This window comes from Ustilaginoidea virens, chromosome 1, assembly GCF_000687475.1.
Source record: "Ustilaginoidea virens chromosome 1, complete sequence".
In the NCBI taxonomy this organism is placed as follows: domain Eukaryota; kingdom Fungi; phylum Ascomycota; class Sordariomycetes; order Hypocreales; family Clavicipitaceae; genus Ustilaginoidea; species Ustilaginoidea virens.
In genome coordinates this window covers 7,300,677-7,318,488 of record NC_057316.1, presented here as the reverse complement: position 1 = coordinate 7,318,488, position 17,812 = coordinate 7,300,677, and the positions used below count along the sequence as shown (strand labels likewise).

The window sequence follows — 17,812 nt, the reverse complement described above, 5'->3', positions numbered from 1 at the left end:
CGCTCGGAGTTGACGAAAGGACGTGCCGAAATAATGGTGCTGCTGGAAAACTCGCTCCCGCTGAACTACAACTACAGCCAGTCTTCCCTTGCTGGCCAAAGTTTAAGTTGCCAGCTCCTTCAACATCTTGGTGAACGCTTCTGGTTTCAGCGGTGCCTTTTCATTTCTTTCCCCGTGGGCGCATATCATCGTCGTGCTCTCAGTTGAAGGCCTAAGAACTGGGGGTTGACTTGCAGCGGTGAGTTCAGGAGATGATGACCCGGGCAGTTTCTCTATCGAATCCCATGGCCGCTGTATGAATATCATCAGCCAGTATACTCACGATCTGAATCATTGGCTGATCTTGGGCCTGGGAGGTCCGACCTAAGCCGGGCTACGAATCCGTAAAATGAAATGCTGGGAGAAGAGATTGGTTTGGTACTTGATCACGTAAATTGCACGCAGGTCTAGGGATGGATTTGAAATTTACTACGGAGTACCTTGGATTGTTTGCCGGCACCACTTCCCGACGCGGGGTCGGTTCTGGACACCACACGAAAGGATGGCTTGAGTTTCGAAAATCAGAGCATGTTTGGCCAAAACGAGCCTGCATCGTGACAGGAGCAGCTGTTTCCGTGATCATGGGTGCCCTGCAGAGTGCTGGCAGGTCCATCCGGCATGTAATCTTCAGCCACCTTCACATTCTCGCTCTCCTCGGCTCTACATCCTTTGGAGAAGCACCCGGTTGACCCAATCCCAATCATCCACCAGCCCCCCAGCTATCAACAACTGACCAGAGTAATAAAATCCCCATACGAAATACTGCATAAGCCCTCTCCACGCCGAATCTCTCGGCACAAGAAATTCATCCGCCGCCAGCACGCTGTCGGAAATGGCAAACAGCACGGCCCCCAGAACAACCTGGGCGTTATCAACCGTCAGAACGGCCAGCACCACAGCCAGAACAACAGTCGAGTACACCGCTATGGGAAGCTTCAGCGACGACGCGACCCTGGGCAGCAGCACTGCGCTCATGGCCGGTGCGAGGAGAGCCATGCCACCCGCCAAACCTGATCTTTGGCCGTCGTTGAGGATAAAGCTCGGACCGTTGCCGATGCCGGCGAACAGGGAGACGTAGAACAGGTGCGCTACGAGGAAGCTGGACAGGCCGCGGAGAAAGGCATCGTCCCCGGGATACGCAAGAAAGGCATCGCCTAGGGAGCCGAGGGCCAGGGCGGGAGTGAGTTGCCAATGGCGAGACGAAGTGGCGAATAGTGCGAGGAGCGCAGTAGAGGCTGTCTTGAAGATTGTTCGCGAAAAGGACGGCTGTGAGCGAATGTTGAGGGCGTACAGGATGGATGCGCCGAGGGATAGTGTCAGGACGACGCTGTCAGTGGTTGGTTTCATGTCCATTGTGGATAATGGAGGTCAGCGGAGGCCTGGCTGCAATGGTTGGCGAGATTTGGTGTCGATGCAGTAGTGTAGTTCGTAGTGGTTGGCGGTTCAGGTAGTTGGTCAGCAATAACCGGCGGAAAAGAATATAGATGTGACGAGTTCTCACGTGGCGCTTGTTCGCTGCCATCCGCCTCGGCCTCGGGTCGTCTGTCAACAAGGCTAAGCGAACCGGGGCCCTGGTTAGCTCGGGTTTCGAATCTTCTCGTCCTTCCCCATTGAGAAGGTCGAGGGTTGCAACCCGGACTTTAAGAGCAAGCCACCTTGGGTACCAGCGGTTTGATATTCCGGGCCATGTACATGTTACATCGGACATCATATCTAGCACATGGACCAAAGATCCAACAAGAGACAATTGAAGAGAAAGAGCAAACGATCAGATATTTCAATTAACCAAGAGGCACTTTCAAGGTGCAATGCTATCAGCATTGCAATCTACCTACCCGCAATCCTAATTTCGAAAAGTATCGCATGCCAAGTGACGAAAGCGTATATAGAAAGTCGCTGCAGAGCGATTGACGGAAGAGAGAAGGGAGGGTGGGAAGGGGAATCTCAAGCTTTTCATTTCAAAGGAAAACAAGTCATACAGTGGATGCCGCCTGGACTGCCGGGTACGACTTGTCTGATGCCGTTTCCACATCATGCGCATCGTGTAAGAAGGATTGAGGAGCACCGCCTTTGATTGTAGTGGTAAGGCCGTCGGGAAGCATTTCAACGTACGACTGGCGTCCCTCGCACGTAGGCGCAGCGGGCTCAGAGCTGATTTTCAGATCGTGGCGTTGGTAGATCTTCAACGAGATGCCGTAGTCCTTGGCGTCGTCGTCGTCGTTGTCGTTGGCGTCGCCATGCTTGATGTAGCTGCAAGCTTGGGATTGGTTGCGCACCGGAGCGGTGTGAGAGTGCACGGTGGAGCTAGGGCATCCGCTTGGATTCTTTGACGAGTATTGGCTGTTGATGAAGGATCGGAGGTGGAATAGTCGGCGGAAAAGAGGCCAGGTGAGAGGAAGATTGGACACGATGATGGCGGTGGATGATTCCCGGATGTACCAGAAAGTCCACTGGGATCCAAAGGGTTCGTTGAAGCTGTAGAACTTGTTGAGGATGGCAGAGAGGATCTGGAAAACGGCGAGTTTTGTTTAGCGAGGAAGGGTACAAGCCAAACGGAAGGTGCGACTGAAAACACACGTACAGTGAATCCGCCAAGGGCAAAGACTCCTGTCAGGATGAGCTTCTTCTTCAAAGCAAGCCTGGATTGCAAGAAGACAGGCATGGGAATGAGAATGATCATGAGGTCAGACGAGATGTTGAGCACCGCGTTGGTGATGAGATGGTTCGTGGCCGCCGAACATTGCGCTGGAAGAAACGTCAGACGGCAAAAGAGGCAAACAAGCAAAACAAGAGAGATTGCCCTCGTACTTGAGTTGGGCGGGACAGCCCAGTACTGACTAAAGGGCCGGCACCAAACGCCTAGGTACAAGCTTTCCATGACTACGAAGCCAAGCGCAACATAGCCGGCAACAAACTTGACTGCCGTGTTGTTTTTCAAAGCCATACTACAGAAGCAAATCAGTATCGAAACGCGGCTTCAAGGCCAGGCAAAGAATGGCTGCAAAGGACGCACGTCAACCGGTGATACATCAGCAGCAGACAAGTCTTGGTCAGCCAAATGGTGATGCACTGCATCTGCTCCGCCAACAGGACCATCTTGGAACCATATTCTCTGGTTGCAACATCTTCAGCAGAGAGTGACGTTGGATGTTCCGGATCGATCAAGTTGCTGTTGGTGTTGGAAATGATGTTGATGGAGACCATCAGGACAGTATCGGCCATCTAGTAAGTCGGGCACGTATTCTGGTCAGCCGGGCTGGCAGTATTTGACAAATACGAGGTAGTCGCGCACCATGATGATGAGCATCAAAAAGTCATCCAGCTTGAGCTTCTTTACTGATCCCCTCAGCAGAATCTGCGACGTCCTATAGCCGTTGTCAGCTCAAGAACTGCCGGCTTCGAGGGGGGGGACCATGACCAACATTCGGGTCGCCACGACCAGCCATGTAAGGCCGTACCAGGACCAGGATTCCACGGCAAGATTGGACATGACGCAAATCTCGGACACATCAGTGCCTGTGGCGGAACAAGGAAGAAGATCAGATATTGCTGGGCGATAGGGAGGAAAGCCTTGTTTATTTTATCTGCACAATCAGAAAACGGAAGAGACAACCTCCACATCGCGGAACCCAACTACACCTGGCATTAATGGAGATGCACGCCAACCAACTACCTAAGCTACATACCAAGACAAAACTTTAAAGTCGGATGCGCTCAACCCGGACGGGCAGCAAACCCCTCCCACCATGGCTGCGGGAGCACCTGGGCCTGGCAGGGCACCCAGGAGCTCGATTGGGCAAGTTCGATACCGTTGGCTTTTCGAGAAGGCAGCTCTTGGTTAGGAACTGGGAACCGCCAAGCGCTACGCAAGCCACCCTGCAAACCATTCAATTGGTCAATAACGGCCATTTGCCGGCAACTCAAGGATTGTCCTTTGCCGGCCCACGGTCAAGCTGTCAGCCACTGGCGAGGAACAATAGATGAGCAGACCGTTTATCCGCAGCTTCAAATCGAACCGGGGGCCGTCGGTGCCGAGTTATCGTCACCGCTCAGCCCCAACCCCGGGAGTTGGACCTAGAAGACACAGTCAGATGAAGAGTTTTACAAAGGCGCCCAGCAGTTGGGGCTTCTGAATTGTGGCTGGATCGTATGTCAACGATGAGCAAGGATGGGTCAACCGCTCCAACCCACCCGAAGCAGCATTTTGACCCCAGAGTACCCAGAGTTTCGAGTCAAAAAGTTGGAAAATGTCGTCTTCCGAGTCATGCGTCAGTGGGGTGGGGAGGCTCTCTTGTCCACGACTCTCCTGGTCGAGGACGAGTTCCAGAGGCTCTTGGTCGGTGATGGCCACTCCCCTGTTCAAGCTGGAGTCGTCGCCCATTTCGCTGATGGACAAGTTGCACGAGATGCTTCTTCAACAGTTGACGGATCCGAACGCGATTCCAGCGAGAAAAAGGACGGGCCAGCTCGTCGGCCCACTTAAAGAACTTGGAAATAACCGTACCTACCTGGTATTCCGTGCTTACGCCAGAGCAATCCAATGTCGTATTGCCTTTGTTGAGCGCTGTTGTTTCACTAGCGGAGCACGTTTGCTAGCTTAGTACGGATAGGCAGGTAGGTATTGAGGGCTCTGTTTGATGCTCTGTTTGAGCAGCCTTTGTGGTCTTTGCTGTGTGCTGTTTATCTTGGGTAGCCGAGGTGTTTGCTGGCAAGCCCTATGAGTCACGTCGCAGCCTCACACATCAGGCATCATGCATGATATATAGATGGTGATTTTCTCCCCTCTTCCTAGATTGCTAGGTAGATAGTCATCATCATCTTCCTTTTCTTGCTTCATTGTGCTTTGCATTTCACAGTAGGTATCTGAGGTAGCCCCTATAGTAAGGTCTGGTCACTCGAAAATCTAGAGAGCCCTGTGGCAGCCTCATATATCAGGCCGCAGTCCTCCGTAGAGACAAGGACGTAGGTTAGGTAGCTACCTAACGTTGCCTCTCTTTTTGCATTCTTAAATGGCTCAAAATAATCATCGCTTTTCCCTTCATCATCGCATTTCAACACCGCGCCTCAAAGACGTTCCAGAAACCATGCCGTCAGTATCTTGTGAGGGCGAAAAGGGACCATGGCACTCGGGCAGGTGATTCGCTTGCTGCTACGGCTTCAAAAGAGCGACTTTCGCACCGCTGGCAATTGCTCTGGCAATTGCTATTCCCGGATCTGGAGCGCTCTGTTGATCCGAAGAATTTGATATCTGATGTGTAGCTCGAGACATGACGAGCAAAGCACGACTGACGTCTGCCTATTTTATTGTCAGAGAAGAACGTGAATGCAGCCGATACAGCGGGCTTCAGCCAGGGCTTCAGCCACGATGCACCACCACTCATTAGGGAACTACCGAGCATACCCCTGTCATTACCCTTACATATACTCCGTACTCCGTACTGCCAGAGCCACGAGTCCGTCATGTCAACCGTGATGGAACTGGCGGGTCCCGCGACGAACTTTGCGTCAGGCCTGGTGCCGACGAGGGTTCTGACAGGGCTGCTGAAACAATCTGGAGGTTTCCGGCAGAATAGAACCACCACCGGAACGGTCTGGTGGGGCTCGTCGAGTTGTGAATACGGCAGATTGTTGGTCTGGTGCACTTGAAGACATGGCGATAAGTCGCGTCTGATATCCTTGCTAGAGCGCTGGACTTACTAATAAGTACCAGATAGCAAGGAACCCTGCTGTAGTCAGCTGGCGGGGCCCAAGTCTCGCGAGCTATAAGTGGGTTCCTGCATTACTGCTCCACCAGGCGGAACAAGTCTCAGCCAAGCCGTCTGCCGTTACTATTCATGTCACGGAACCGACTAGGCAGCCATGTTTCAGCTTCCTTGCCGTGCGGTCAAAGGAAAAATACAGGTAGGGTCGTAGGGTTACATGATACACGGGGCTTTATTGATGCCAGCCAGCCAGCCTCGGACCCCGACAAGGTGCTGTCCCTCATACTTCTCATGTTCTTCCACACGCGCGCACACACACGAAAACATATCAAAAAGAATCCCAAGAAGAAAAAAAGAAGAAGAAGGAGAAGAAGGAGAAGAAGGAGAAGAAGGAGAAGAAGGAGAAGAAGGAGAAGAAGAAGAAGAAGAATAAAATGCTTTTTCACCCAGACCGAAGAATTGTTCGTTCGTGACCATCAAAGTCAGTTCCACGATAGATTCCGAGCCGCCATCCCGGTGGAAATGGAATATCCAACCGGCCAGCCAGCGGCAATTGCAATTGTGCCCCGCGATTCAACTCCGTCGTCTTTTTTTCTCGTTGGGACATGGTATGATTCCGCCTCGTCTCTACCATGCTGGGCGGCGGCCTCGTCGACAAGCAGCGTCGATGCTCGTCTATCCTGCAAGACTATGCTCCGCTGCAATTCCTAGGCTCAGGGGCCGCCACGACGCATCTTCAAGGCACTGCTGATGAAATGGAGGGGCCCGGTCTAATCATAAAGCGGCAAACTAATGACGGCTGCCACCATCCCCGCCAGTCATAACCTGGCCGCGAGGAAATCACGTTGTCAGCCGACAAAAATGATACATTCTACAGCCTCATCCTCGTCATGGTTCACTACCCGTCGTCAAGACGTCCATCGATAGCACCTCGGTCCCCTGGGGCTAACAACCCCAAGATGAAAACCAAGTGCCATGGAACCCAGAATACCTGAAGGACCCGGGATACTTGGATCACAAAAAGACTATACGATAGTCGTGGCGCATGTCCAGCGTGGGTGGCCACTCTGCAGCAAAGCTTGACATGACACAGTCGAGACCAAAGCCTTGGTTTGCCGTATCTGATTGTCTGTACGAAGCTGTACGCCTCCAGCGCGCATTTGCCGTGCGACTCTAGAGGCGAATCCTTTTCCAACGACGCAATCGCCCTGCCGCCGCTTGACTTGGACTGCCGGTTTGAAACTGGTCTGGCCAGGGCAGTGGTAGTGGGCGATCTAGGCAATCTTTCAAAAGCCCAAGTGAGCAGTCAGCAATGCCAGCATGGTATCCATGGCGGTAATCGTAATCCAGAGTTGACTTGTTGCTGCCCTAATTCGCGCCGAGGCCAATTCTGATGAGTACCTAGGTTGCGGGTCTCAACAGATGCACGGAGTAGTGGATGGGCTCCGTAAAACTTAATCCAAACGTAAAACGCGGCAAGCACGGTTATCGTAGGCCAACAAATGAAGCAATTAGCATCGTACTAATCCACGGCTGGTTCAATCAGGGACGACGCAAGGGTCAAGTCATCTTGCGCGACATCCCGGGGCATCGACTGGGCACCGTGCAATTAAAGATTACATTACAGGTCTATACTACGTCGACCAATGTCCGTTGCATCTTTAACCCAACATTTCTCGTCCGCCATCATGTCCATGTCATACCAGGGGCCAACAACACCAAATGCAGGGGTATACGCCAAGTTGGCCACTCCATCTCTCAAAAAAAAAAAAAAAGACACAATGAAAGTATCCACAGGGGTCCTTGGGCTTCATTTCCTCTAGGCGACAGGGCCGTTTGCCTAGCCAGACGCTGGCCGCCCTTTCAAGCCGCCTAATGCAACAAAATCATGGCCGCCATGCTCGCTAATAGAACACCGAGTCCAGAGATTGCAGCTCGGCCGGCACCATTATCCTTCTTGGGCGCCGCACCTTGTTTGCTGTTGTTGTTGGTCGTCCCAGCGGGTTCGGATTGCGGCACGGCGGGTGCATTCGTGTTGCCGGCGGGAGAAGCGGATATCGTAGCTTTGCCAAACGGCGCAAGGATGCACTGCTTCATCAGCTTGTTGTCTGTCCAGCCGTCGCCCGTCCACTCGGGCGCCAGTGTGAGGATGTAGGTGTTGTCAAAGCCGCCTGCGCCCCAGCCGACGAAACCGACAATGACGTCGTCGTTTTTGGCGATGAACTCGTTTTGCTCGCAGAATTTGGTCATACACTTTGCAGGTTAGCATGCGCGAGAGCACAACCGGTGCGTTCTATTTTTCGCCAATCAGGCAAACGTACCGACGGATCCATGGATGCGCCTGTTTCGGAAACCATGGCCAGCCGGTTGTTCTTCCTCAACCAGTCGGAGATGGTCTTGAAGCCGGCCACGTTGTTGGTGGTGCACTCGCTGTGCGAGCCCGAGTTGTTGATGTCGAGATACTTGTGCAGGTCGAGCATCAGGTTGTCGGTCGATCCGTCCGGGTTGGTGATGGCGGCGAGAGCTTCCGCGCTGCCGGTGGATACGAACGTTTCCGCGCTGGCAAAGTTTGTCCCGGGCAGCAGGATGATTTGCGAAGTAGCGCCGGCGTTTCGGATGGCCGTGACGGCAGCTTGGCAGCTCTGGGCCCAGAACTTAATGTCCAGGTCGTGTGGTTCGTTCATCAACCCAAAAATGATCCTGTCCTCCGTAGCGTAATACGTCGCGATCTGTCTCCAGAGGCCGGCAAAGACGTCGTTGCTGGGTCCGCCTTGTCCGATGATTCCGTTGTACCGCGCAAAGTTGTGAAGGTCCAGCATGCAATACGCCCCGGTGTCTAGGCACGCTTGAACCAGCTTTGCGAAATTCCCCCAGTTCTCCTTGTCGAGACCTCCTGCCACTTGTCCGGCTGTGATGTACTGCCACGTCATTGCTATGGAAGCGGCGGATGCGTTAGAGCGCTGCACGATGATCTCGGCGCTGAAATGGGCGCTAGCTCGTTGAGCAACTTACACAGCCGGAATGTGTTCATGCCGTCGTCCAGAACAAAGTGTCTCATTTGGCCGGCTGAGTCCGGCCCGCCAAACGAGAGGAGCGGTATTTTGACGTTTTTCGTTGGGCAAGAACCCTAAATGCAACAGATGGTTCATGAACATGTGTGCGGACGGTGAGAATAGACATGACCGTGGGATACTTACGTCAATGTCGCACCCAAAGTCAATTCCTGCCATGGCCACCCCCTTGCCGGGTATCAGCTGACTGAAGCAGCGATCGTGGGCAGATGCAGCGGTATTCAAGAACCTACCAGGTATTTCATGCCCATTACTCGGGGGAACGCGGCCAAAAGACCAGCGAGAACTGATTGGGCATGCATGATTTGAACCCCCCGCCGATGGCGAGAAAGCAATCGATGGATGTATGGCAAGCGAGCAACAGATGGCAATGTTGAAGCAAGCAGAGGCAAATAATCACAGTATCGTAGAGTACGGAGCAACTCCTCGAACGACTGTTGCTGATCGATAGCAATTCGGTGATTCGACTCTGCAAGAGTTGAATCGAAAACTCAAGCTCGCTCGCTGTTGAGTCTTTATTTTAAAAAAGAAAAAAGAAAAAAAAAAGTAAGAAGCAAGAGGAGAAAGAAAAGAAAGGGGGAAAAGAAAAAAAAAAGAAAGAAAGAAAGAAAGAAAAGCACAGCAGCAGCAGTACGAGAAACGACGAGGGCTCACGATGCTCGGCGCAACATGCAAGTCGATAATAAACGAGCGGTAGAAGAACATCATAAACGAGACACAAGACTGCGCCGGCGCGGGTTCATCCAGTCCAGTAATAAAGTCTAGTCTCGTGCCTCCGCTGCTAATGCGCCGAATTACGTGTCACATAATAATAAACACCGCCCCCTTTGGAGGAATGGGCTCACACTAGGGGCCCATTATTCCTTTCAAAGTCGACGGCGGGCTCTCCGCACTAGTGGCAATGCTTCGCGTAAAAAAAAATGAGCCAAGAGTCCAACACGGAGCGCCACGTCTTGGAGGTTCGAGGTGCAATGAAGAGCGAGCTCGTACGCAGCCGTCCAAGGCGTAATGACGCAGATGGTCAAAGGCGAAGAGCAGGACGGGGATGAAGGCGAGCAAGAGGTTGAGAAAAGCATGCTCGGAGCCCCGACGACGAGTCGGTTTCGCGATGCTAGTACCATCAAGGCGTGCAGAAATAAACCTTGTGGCCTACTCTTGTCATTTGTAGGAAAGCCATGGGAAGGAATCACGTCGAGTTGTCGAGAAGGGTAGTTGAGCGCGGGCGGTGCAGGGGCCAGCAACCCTTTGCAGGGCTGAGGCTAGGGCTTCAAGGATCCTGATTGGGTCAAAAGTCGGCGCCGTCCAGCCATTGCCTGTCATGACGCCTAGGTTGTGCTGGCGTGTCGCGAAACTGCAAATCAAAGCAGTGAAAGGCTGGTCATCCCAAGAAAAAAGGATGGATGATGCGATGCGTGATGGACCTGAGCGACCTGACGGACCTGATGGATGTGTCGATGTGGCGACGGCTGAAGGAGGCCAATAATTTCATGCTTTGAGGCTGCGCAAACACTATGACCGGGCTGAGTTTGGCACCTTTAGTGACTGTCCGGCCACAGTGCGACAGTGCGGTGTCCCATCTCTGTGGACCGTGCGCAGACTCTTTCGTACCGACCCGCTTTCCTCGCCAGCTGGTTGGGTTGGCATGACGGACCTGAGGAGCCTCATCAAGTTTTATCAGGGTCAGGTCCCGATGTCATTTGATGTTATCGAGCATGTCGAAACCGTTGTCGAGCTTTCAGTAATGCCTTGAATTTGACTTTTTAATGTTTTGTTGACAATCGTTGCCAAGTTAGGACCAATTACGGTACATCGCAGCAATGCGCCCGACAAGGCAGAACTCGCCTTGCTTAGCTTGTCGGGCGATTTTGCAGTTCCGAGACCGCCAGGGGTGTTGATAGCGTCACTGATGATACCCTCCGTACAAATTAGCTCTGCAGCAGACGTCATCTGGAATTACTCTATTTTAGGCCACAGGAAATCTAGGTACCTGCGTGTAGGTAGCCTGCGAGTGTTACGTTTCGTAAGGCATATCTGCAGGCTGCTTTCCTCCCTAGCACCTTCAGACTCGCGTGTCGGTCGTCACTGCTGCATGCATTCGCCTGCATTCGCCCGCATTCGCCTGCGTTCAAAGGTCATAACCGCCGTCATGTCGCGACTCACCAGCTGCCGCGAAACCACCCTCACATTACCTTTGCATCCAAGTCACTTACTGCAGATATACCTCATTCTTGCCAGTTAGCCTCGTCGCCAACGTTGCCTGTTTGCCTCTCAGCCGCAAATAACTTTTGAACCCCACCCAGGCCATTGTTTGCTTCAGTGGAAGAGGTCACACACACATTACTGCTGTGCTGCCGTGGTCTGGCTTGAGCCTTTAAATAATACTTGATCGTCTCCGCGACAAACGCAGCAAGCGCGACATGGCAGCTTCTCTTGACGCCTCGCACTTCAAATCTTGTGCATCATGACAAGCAACGGCAGCATTGGCTCATCGCCACCCGCATACTCGAGCCACGGCACTGCAAACCCTTCTCAAGCACCGGACATGGATGCCACAGAAGCATTCAACAACCTCTCCATAAGCGAGCATATTAGCGACGGAAAGCTTGACCCAGATGTCTGTATCGCACACTTGAAACTCCTCCATGCGCTTCATGCGATGAAAGAAGACGTAGGCTACACTGATGGTCTTTTCGACTTGTACGATAGTCGTGCTACCAACGGCGTAGATATAGCGCATTTGGTAAACACCTACGTCGACCACCCTCGCGAGCTTGAGGAAACTGAAAAAATCAAATTCGCCCTGAGCAAGATTCGCGAAAAGAGATGGGCCCTTTTCGTAGCCCGAGCTGTTGATCGATATGAAGCTTGGTGGAAGAGCTTGCAAGGCTGGAATGCGCTGACCGAAGATATCATGTCGGATCCGAGCGCGCCTCTATATGCTGGCTTTCCCGTCATTTCGGAGAACGCAAAAGGGTCGAGCGAATTCGCACTACCCCCTTTGGGTATGTTTCATAGTCTGACGTTGGACTTTGAAGTTGTACGTGTACAAGACTAACACTCTCAGACGTATTGATGGTTTTTCACTCCCACATGCTGAATCCTCGAGCTTTTCTGGAAGATACCATGAGAGCTAGCCTTAAGGGACTTTGGGAACGCGGCATGCCGTGGCATCTTGTCAACGCCGCCATCGACACACAGTTCGATTACAACGTATCGACATCTGCCAAGCAGCGGTGGACGCAGGCTACCGGACGTAGCTGGGAGAACACGGACGATCCCATGACCAAGAGTATCCACTGTCCTTATTGCCGTGCGCCTAATCATATTCCGTGGACGACCTGCAGCAAGCTCGAAGAAAGTTGTCCGTTGGATGGGTATGTCGGGCTTTACATGAGTGGCCTCCCAAAGTCACCCGTAGCCAGTTACTAACATCTTGTTACATATAGTCCAACTGACCTCACTGGGATTGGTTATGGAGACGGCAGCTTGAGCTACCTTTGCGTGGCATGTAAAAACAACATTTGCAAAGAAGCTCTTTCTGCCCGTAAATTCGTACAAGACGCCGCTTTACTACTCAGTCGATCTGCACCCATGCCTGGTACAGTACTCGACCCCATAAGCGGGATGCCTGAAGTCGTTCCAACAGGGGGGGAAGGATATTCCTACCCGAGAACTTTCCCAAACCGCATGCTGAAGCTTGATCTGCGTATTCAGATCCAGGAAATCTTCAACGCCCACAAAAACCCCACCATGAACTCCGTCAAGAAGATGGTCGAGGATGTCGTCAGGGATCCTGCACGTATAAACCGCATCAATGGGCACACCTACCGATGGGGTGCACGATACACCATGGCCCCCAAAGCCAAAACCTGCATCCGAAAGATGATGAGCGGGTACTGGGAAAACTTTTCGCCCTTTGCGCTCGACCTATGCGGAGCCGTGATGCGACAAGGTGTCTTTATCGACAAGATGGTCAAGCTGGACTGGCTGCACAGTCCCTCTCTTAGAGATACAATGAACCGCCTGAACAAGAAATACATCAACTTTTTGCGGCTCATGCAGAGGCACCCGACCAAGATTGCAGTTCCGACATTGGACGTGGATTTGGCCTGGCACTCGCACCAGCTTATCCCGCCGTCGTATTACTCATACACCACGTCGTTGACGAACAAATTCATCGACCACGATGATAAGATTGAGGAGACGAAACTGAATGACGCTTTTCAATGGACTTCAAAAACGTACCAAGAGGAGTTTCATGAGCTGTACAGCGAATGCACTTGCTGGTACTGTGAATGTGAGAGAGACTTGCTTGCCTATCCCGGCTTGTTTCCTTGCCTTCCAGAGCATTTGACTGACTGACTTGTGTCCCCAGCAATCCGAGCATCCCACACCTCGTCCATAGCTTCATTGTTCGGGTCATCAAAGGGAAGCAAGCATATTGACAAGTTTTATCAGTCCGGCCAAGCAAACCTCTGCCCCCCCGACAAGTCGGCGCATATATCAGCCCACAACGCTGTGAGATGTGCTGACGAGCGAGGCCAAAGTGTACTTTCCGCCATACGCGCCACACAAGAGGCCCGGCTGAATCAAAACTACCACAAGGCCCAGAAAAGGGCGGCGAGGAAGGGCCGAAAGCTTCCGCCGCGTGATGAGTACTACAATCACTGGGGCTACGCTTACTTTAGTATGGAAAGTCTGACTGAGGGAGACAGATTCACCTCCGCATATGAGCTGACGTTTTTTTTCTCCAGTGTACTCACCGGCCATGTTTCCAATCTACATTTCTCCCGGCATGTACTACGGGTCGGATCCGTGCTATAGTCATGTAGGAGAATGGGGAGCTTGTGCTGCTGGAAGTTGTGGAGGGGGTATCGCAGCAGGTGCCTGTGGCAGCGGAGGCGGTAGTGCTGTATGTGTTTTTGTCGTCCCAATGCATGAATGGATACACACGATGCTAACTTTTTCTTTTTCCAAGGCTGACGGCACTTCGGGGGCTATCTGCGCAATAGTTGCAGGCGGAGGTTGCGCAGGTGGTGGTGGTGGTGGAGAAGGGGGAGGAGGAGGAGGAGGAGGAGGAGGAGGAGGTTGTGGAGGAGGCGGTGGCGGTGGTTGCGGAGGAGGAGGAGGCTGTTAATTCACTACGCTGCTCAAATGTCACCAAGTCGACCAAACAAGTTTTAGGGTTGTTGAGTGTCATTTGCAGGTTCATCAGAGTAGCGCCGTGTAGTGATATGTGTTGGTGGAAATGGCAGTTTTATGAAACTCTCAGGCATATATTTTCCTTGTAGTTTGTGTCAAAGTCTGCCGTTGAACGCTACCCTTCTCCAGCTCTCCATTATCTGAGCTCCGTTTTGGCAAAGCAGTTGGGTGGCTTGCTTGAAGGGGATGTTCCTGAAACTCGGGGCTCGGTCAACGTTTCGGGCAAGTTTTTCACAGTAGGTTATACTTGGTAGACGTCGGGTCAAGCATCCAGAGAAGTCGATTACACGGAGGGGCCAGTGCTTGCAACTTGAACGAGTTGGCGAACATGGTGCTTTGGAATCCCAGCCCTCGCGCCTCGCGGCAGAGAGGACACGTTAATCAGGCTCAAAGTCCTCCATCCAACGTCACATGCCCATCACTCAGGCGAAATGTGACCTGTTTGGGAAGAGGCTTGTGATGACGCCCCGTCTGCATGGTTCGTGAGGCAGGCCATACTCGGCATCGCGTTCTTTGCGGAGATGAGGCCGATGCTCCGTGTCGCTTGGGCCACTACACTAACTTCTGGCGTGGGTGGATACTGGTTGGCATGATTTTGCTCCCGTGGCTCAGCTTCCTGAAGTGCTTGGCATGAAACATGAAGTAATGACACGTAAGTAGGGGTGCCTGGCTCATTCTGGGCGCGTAATGACTGGCTGGGAACGGGCTTACTAGGCCGGGGGCTTAGCCCCTTACGACTCACACTAAAACCGGGTACGCGGCGCGGGAAGGAACAGAAGGCAACGGGGGCTATTGATTGCATACGAGGGACTAGTTAACGCATTGACTCGACTCGGTGATTTGATATACAGCAACGCTCTGTCTCGAAACAATCCGACGAAATGCTGACGCACCCCCCACTGCAAAACCAAACAGGGTGCAGTCCACACAAATTATTGAACAATTCACGCAAAAGTTGCCAAACCAGACATGTAGCCCTGACGAAGGAAAACGTTTTTGAATAAACATTAATGCTAACCTCTATATGCTAATTGCTGCCGGCGAAGAAAAATAACAAAGTTTCCGTAATCTCATCCCAGTCTCGTGACTTTACAGAAGGGCGACGGCACCCAGGGCAAGCAGAGCCACGCCAGGAACAGCGCGTCCGGCCGCGGCAGTGACGACGGGAGGGCCGGTAGTGGTGGGGGTGGCGGTGGCGCAGGCGGTGGCGATGCCGACGGCGCCGTTGGGGGCAGTGGGCATGAAGCCGACGCACTTGACGTACTCGGAGGTGCAGAAGGACATGTTGGCACCGGGCTTGCTCTTGCAGTCGTTCATGGCGGACAGGCACTTGGCAGCGCAATCCTGGGCAGGGGGGCTGGCGCCAGTGGGAGCAGGACCGGTGGGCGCGGGGCCGGAGCAGACGGTGGCGATGCCGACGGCGCCGTTGGGGGCAGTGGGCATGAAGCCGACGCACTTGACGTACTCGGAGGTGCAGAAGGACATGTTGGCGCCGGGCTTGCTCTTGCAGTCGTTCATGGCGGCCAGGCACTTGGCAGGGCAGTCCTGGTCAGGGGTGGTGCCGGTGGGAGCGGGGCCGGTGGGAGCGGGGCCGGAGGCGCAGGTGGTGGCGGTGGTGACGGCGCCCGCGGAGTTGGTGGGCACGAAGCCGACGCAGTTGGCGTAGTCGCTGGCGCACGAGGCCATGTTGGCACCTGGCTTCACCCTGCAGGCGGTCCACTCGTCGCTGCACTTCTTGGGGCAGTCTGGGGTGCCGGTGGGAACGGGCTTGTGGACGGTGCAGGGGCAGTCGGTGATGGTCAGGGTGGTGGCTTCGGTGACGGTGTAGGTCTTGTTGCCGACGGTGACGACGCCAGCCTCGGGGCAGTAGGTGGTAAGGGCGGTGACAACCTCGGTGGTCCAGACGGTGCCGGGGACGGTAGGAGTCGTCGTGATGTTCATGCCGCGGCCAACAAAGGCGGAAGCGCTGGCGACGGCCGAGCCGAGGATGACTGCTTTGACAGAGTTCATCTTGCTTGATGTGGCGGAGAACGAAGGACGCTTTTTTTTTTTTGCTTGCAGAAATCAAGTTCGAAACGAGAGAACGAGAGGTCGGGGGTACGAAAAAGGCAAAAAGGATGCAAAATCAAGCAAGAGAAACTGTTGTGAGGATGAGGATGAGGCTTCTGAATCTCGGAAGGACACGATGCAGCCGCTCTTCTTATACCGCAGCGAACCAGCCGTTGCTGGCCAGCCCGGGGGTTGGAGGGGGGCAGAAAAAAAAAGAAAAAAAAAAGGAGGCAAAAAAAAAAAAACCAAGGCGATCCCGCGACGCTTAGACATTGGCCGGGATTCTCGTGGCATGGAGCTTGGCCGGGGTTGGGCAATTGTGGCCGATTTCGTATTCGAATTCCCGCCAAAATGTAGGTGGAGGCAGCGTAGCGCCAAGCCTTGGTTCGTTCGTCCCCAAGACCTGGAGCGTCCCCGTCCCACCCTGTGGAAGAAGAAACTCCCCCAGCCCGATCATCCGTCGAGGCCCCGTTGCCCGTTGTGCTGCTTTAGGCGTTGCTAGATAGGGGCGGCCGCCAAGGGGCCGCCCCCCCTTTTTTTCCCGGGCTCGCGGCCCACGTTGCCCTGGCTCGTATTTGTGGAAATTTGTTCGCCCGGCGAAGAAAGGCGAGGGCGCGTCTCGTATTCCCGCGCGTATTTAATAACAATAGCAAAAAAACTGGCTGTGCCCGCGTGCCGGCTCCGCCATCGTCCCGGCTAGCTAGCCCAAAGGGCGCGAGTTTGTCGATGCGCCCTCTGGCTGGGTGATCCCGGCACCGGCGAAACGAACTTCCCGAGTGCGCACTGGAGGGCTTTGTGTTTTTTTTGCTTTTTTTTTTTTTCTTTTTTTCAGCTGTGCCCAGCTGGTCCAGCCTAGTGGCGGCTATGACGTCAAGCGTCGACCCCGTCTCCATACCGCGGCACGGCCTTTAGCGACGGCTTGAGCGGCCTTGTGCGCTAACGGCGGCGGCTGGCGCCAGCTCGACGCCTGGGTCGCCTCCGTCCGCGTTGCGCCGCCAGCCAGGGAGATGAGGCCCTGCTGCGCCGTGTATTTGCGGGCACGTTTCTACTTCGTCGCCGGATGCGAAGTCGCGGAATCGGCCCGAAAGCTATTATTCTACGCGCATGTTTTAACGGCTCCTTGACCGGACTGGCAGTGCGCGACCACGGGGCAGAAGAAGCCGAGATGCCTGCAGCAACCTTTGCGCTGTGATTGCTGAGGCCAGGATCTGCGGAAACACTAGTTAGTTAGTCCCCCTTGTCGTCATGTCTTAGTGCCGTCGTCGGCCTCGTCCATTTTGAGGATCCGAACTTGCCGAAGCTTTTTCTTTATGGCTTAGCGACGCCCCGATCCTGGTCATTGACCCTCTCTATACGGGAGTTGTTCGTCTGGTTACGGGGCCCGTGAACAGAGTGAATAACTTAACTGACCTGACCATTGCTGTAGTCTATATACTTAATATAATTAGTTTATTAGAGATAAATAGGGCTGGTCACTTTATATAGAAAGATATATATAAAAGTACTTTTTTTCACTTTTTTATTAGGTTCTTAGGCAAAGGCACCTAGAAAAAAAGTAAAATAAGTCTCTTCATATAGAAAGAGATATAAAAAGGTACTTATAGTCTAGTAGCTACCATAGACTTAAGGAACCACTACTACTTGTTAGCGTATCTCTGTATTGGTCATGTCAGTTAAGTTACATATTATGGGGGTCGGATGACAAGGGGGGGCAAAGGTCGGTTGACAAGCTCCTCCCACCCTCTTCCC

The 17,812-nt window shown here is 53.4% G+C and overlaps 7 protein-coding genes across 7 annotated transcripts; 2 read left to right on the top strand and 5 right to left on the bottom strand.

Moving 5' to 3' along the window:
* Positions 1 to 699: 699 nt before the first annotated feature.
* On the bottom strand, positions 700 to 1,392 carry UV8b_01750 (uncharacterized protein; the record flags this gene model as incomplete). The annotated part of the gene is made up of 1 exon (XM_043139248.1): positions 700 to 1,392. The coding sequence occupies one exon, from the start codon at positions 1,390 to 1,392 to the stop codon at positions 700 to 702; it is 693 nt and encodes a 230-aa protein (XP_042995182.1).
* A 620-nt stretch (positions 1,393 to 2,012) lies between these two features.
* On the bottom strand, positions 2,013 to 3,529 carry UV8b_01749 (uncharacterized protein; the record flags this gene model as incomplete). The annotated part of the gene is made up of 6 exons (XM_043139247.1): positions 2,013 to 2,546; positions 2,621 to 2,784; positions 2,848 to 2,984; positions 3,053 to 3,261; positions 3,332 to 3,404; positions 3,498 to 3,529. 6 exons carry the CDS (start codon positions 3,527 to 3,529, stop codon positions 2,013 to 2,015), a joined length of 1,149 nt encoding a protein of 382 aa, XP_042995181.1.
* Positions 3,530 to 4,081: 552 nt separating this feature from the next.
* Positions 4,082 to 4,420, bottom strand: UV8b_01748 (uncharacterized protein; the record flags this gene model as incomplete). Its single annotated transcript, XM_043139246.1, has 2 exons — positions 4,082 to 4,113; positions 4,231 to 4,420. 2 exons carry the CDS (start codon positions 4,418 to 4,420, stop codon positions 4,082 to 4,084), a joined length of 222 nt encoding a protein of 73 aa, XP_042995180.1.
* Positions 4,421 to 5,898: 1,478 nt separating this feature from the next.
* UV8b_01747 (uncharacterized protein) lies at positions 5,899 to 6,214 on the top strand (the record flags this gene model as incomplete). The annotated part of the gene is made up of 2 exons (XM_043139245.1): positions 5,899 to 5,940; positions 5,987 to 6,214. The coding sequence occupies 2 exons, from the start codon at positions 5,899 to 5,901 to the stop codon at positions 6,212 to 6,214; spliced, it is 270 nt and encodes an 89-aa protein (XP_042995179.1).
* A 1,399-nt stretch (positions 6,215 to 7,613) lies between these two features.
* On the bottom strand, positions 7,614 to 9,063 carry UV8b_01746 (uncharacterized protein; the record flags this gene model as incomplete). Its single annotated transcript, XM_043139244.1, has 5 exons — positions 7,614 to 7,994; positions 8,063 to 8,673; positions 8,754 to 8,868; positions 8,939 to 8,980; positions 9,046 to 9,063. 5 exons carry the CDS (start codon positions 9,061 to 9,063, stop codon positions 7,614 to 7,616), a joined length of 1,167 nt encoding a protein of 388 aa, XP_042995178.1.
* A 2,210-nt stretch (positions 9,064 to 11,273) lies between these two features.
* UV8b_01745 (uncharacterized protein) lies at positions 11,274 to 13,824 on the top strand (the record flags this gene model as incomplete). Its single annotated transcript, XM_043139243.1, has 7 exons — positions 11,274 to 11,814; positions 11,877 to 12,186; positions 12,259 to 13,109; positions 13,188 to 13,499; positions 13,567 to 13,640; positions 13,693 to 13,724; positions 13,791 to 13,824. 7 exons carry the CDS (start codon positions 11,274 to 11,276, stop codon positions 13,822 to 13,824), a joined length of 2,154 nt encoding a protein of 717 aa, XP_042995177.1.
* Positions 13,825 to 15,103: 1,279 nt separating this feature from the next.
* Positions 15,104 to 16,024, bottom strand: UV8b_01744 (uncharacterized protein; the record flags this gene model as incomplete). The annotated part of the gene is made up of 1 exon (XM_043139242.1): positions 15,104 to 16,024. One exon carries the CDS (start codon positions 16,022 to 16,024, stop codon positions 15,104 to 15,106), a length of 921 nt encoding a protein of 306 aa, XP_042995176.1.
* Positions 16,025 to 17,812: the final 1,788 nt, after the last annotated feature.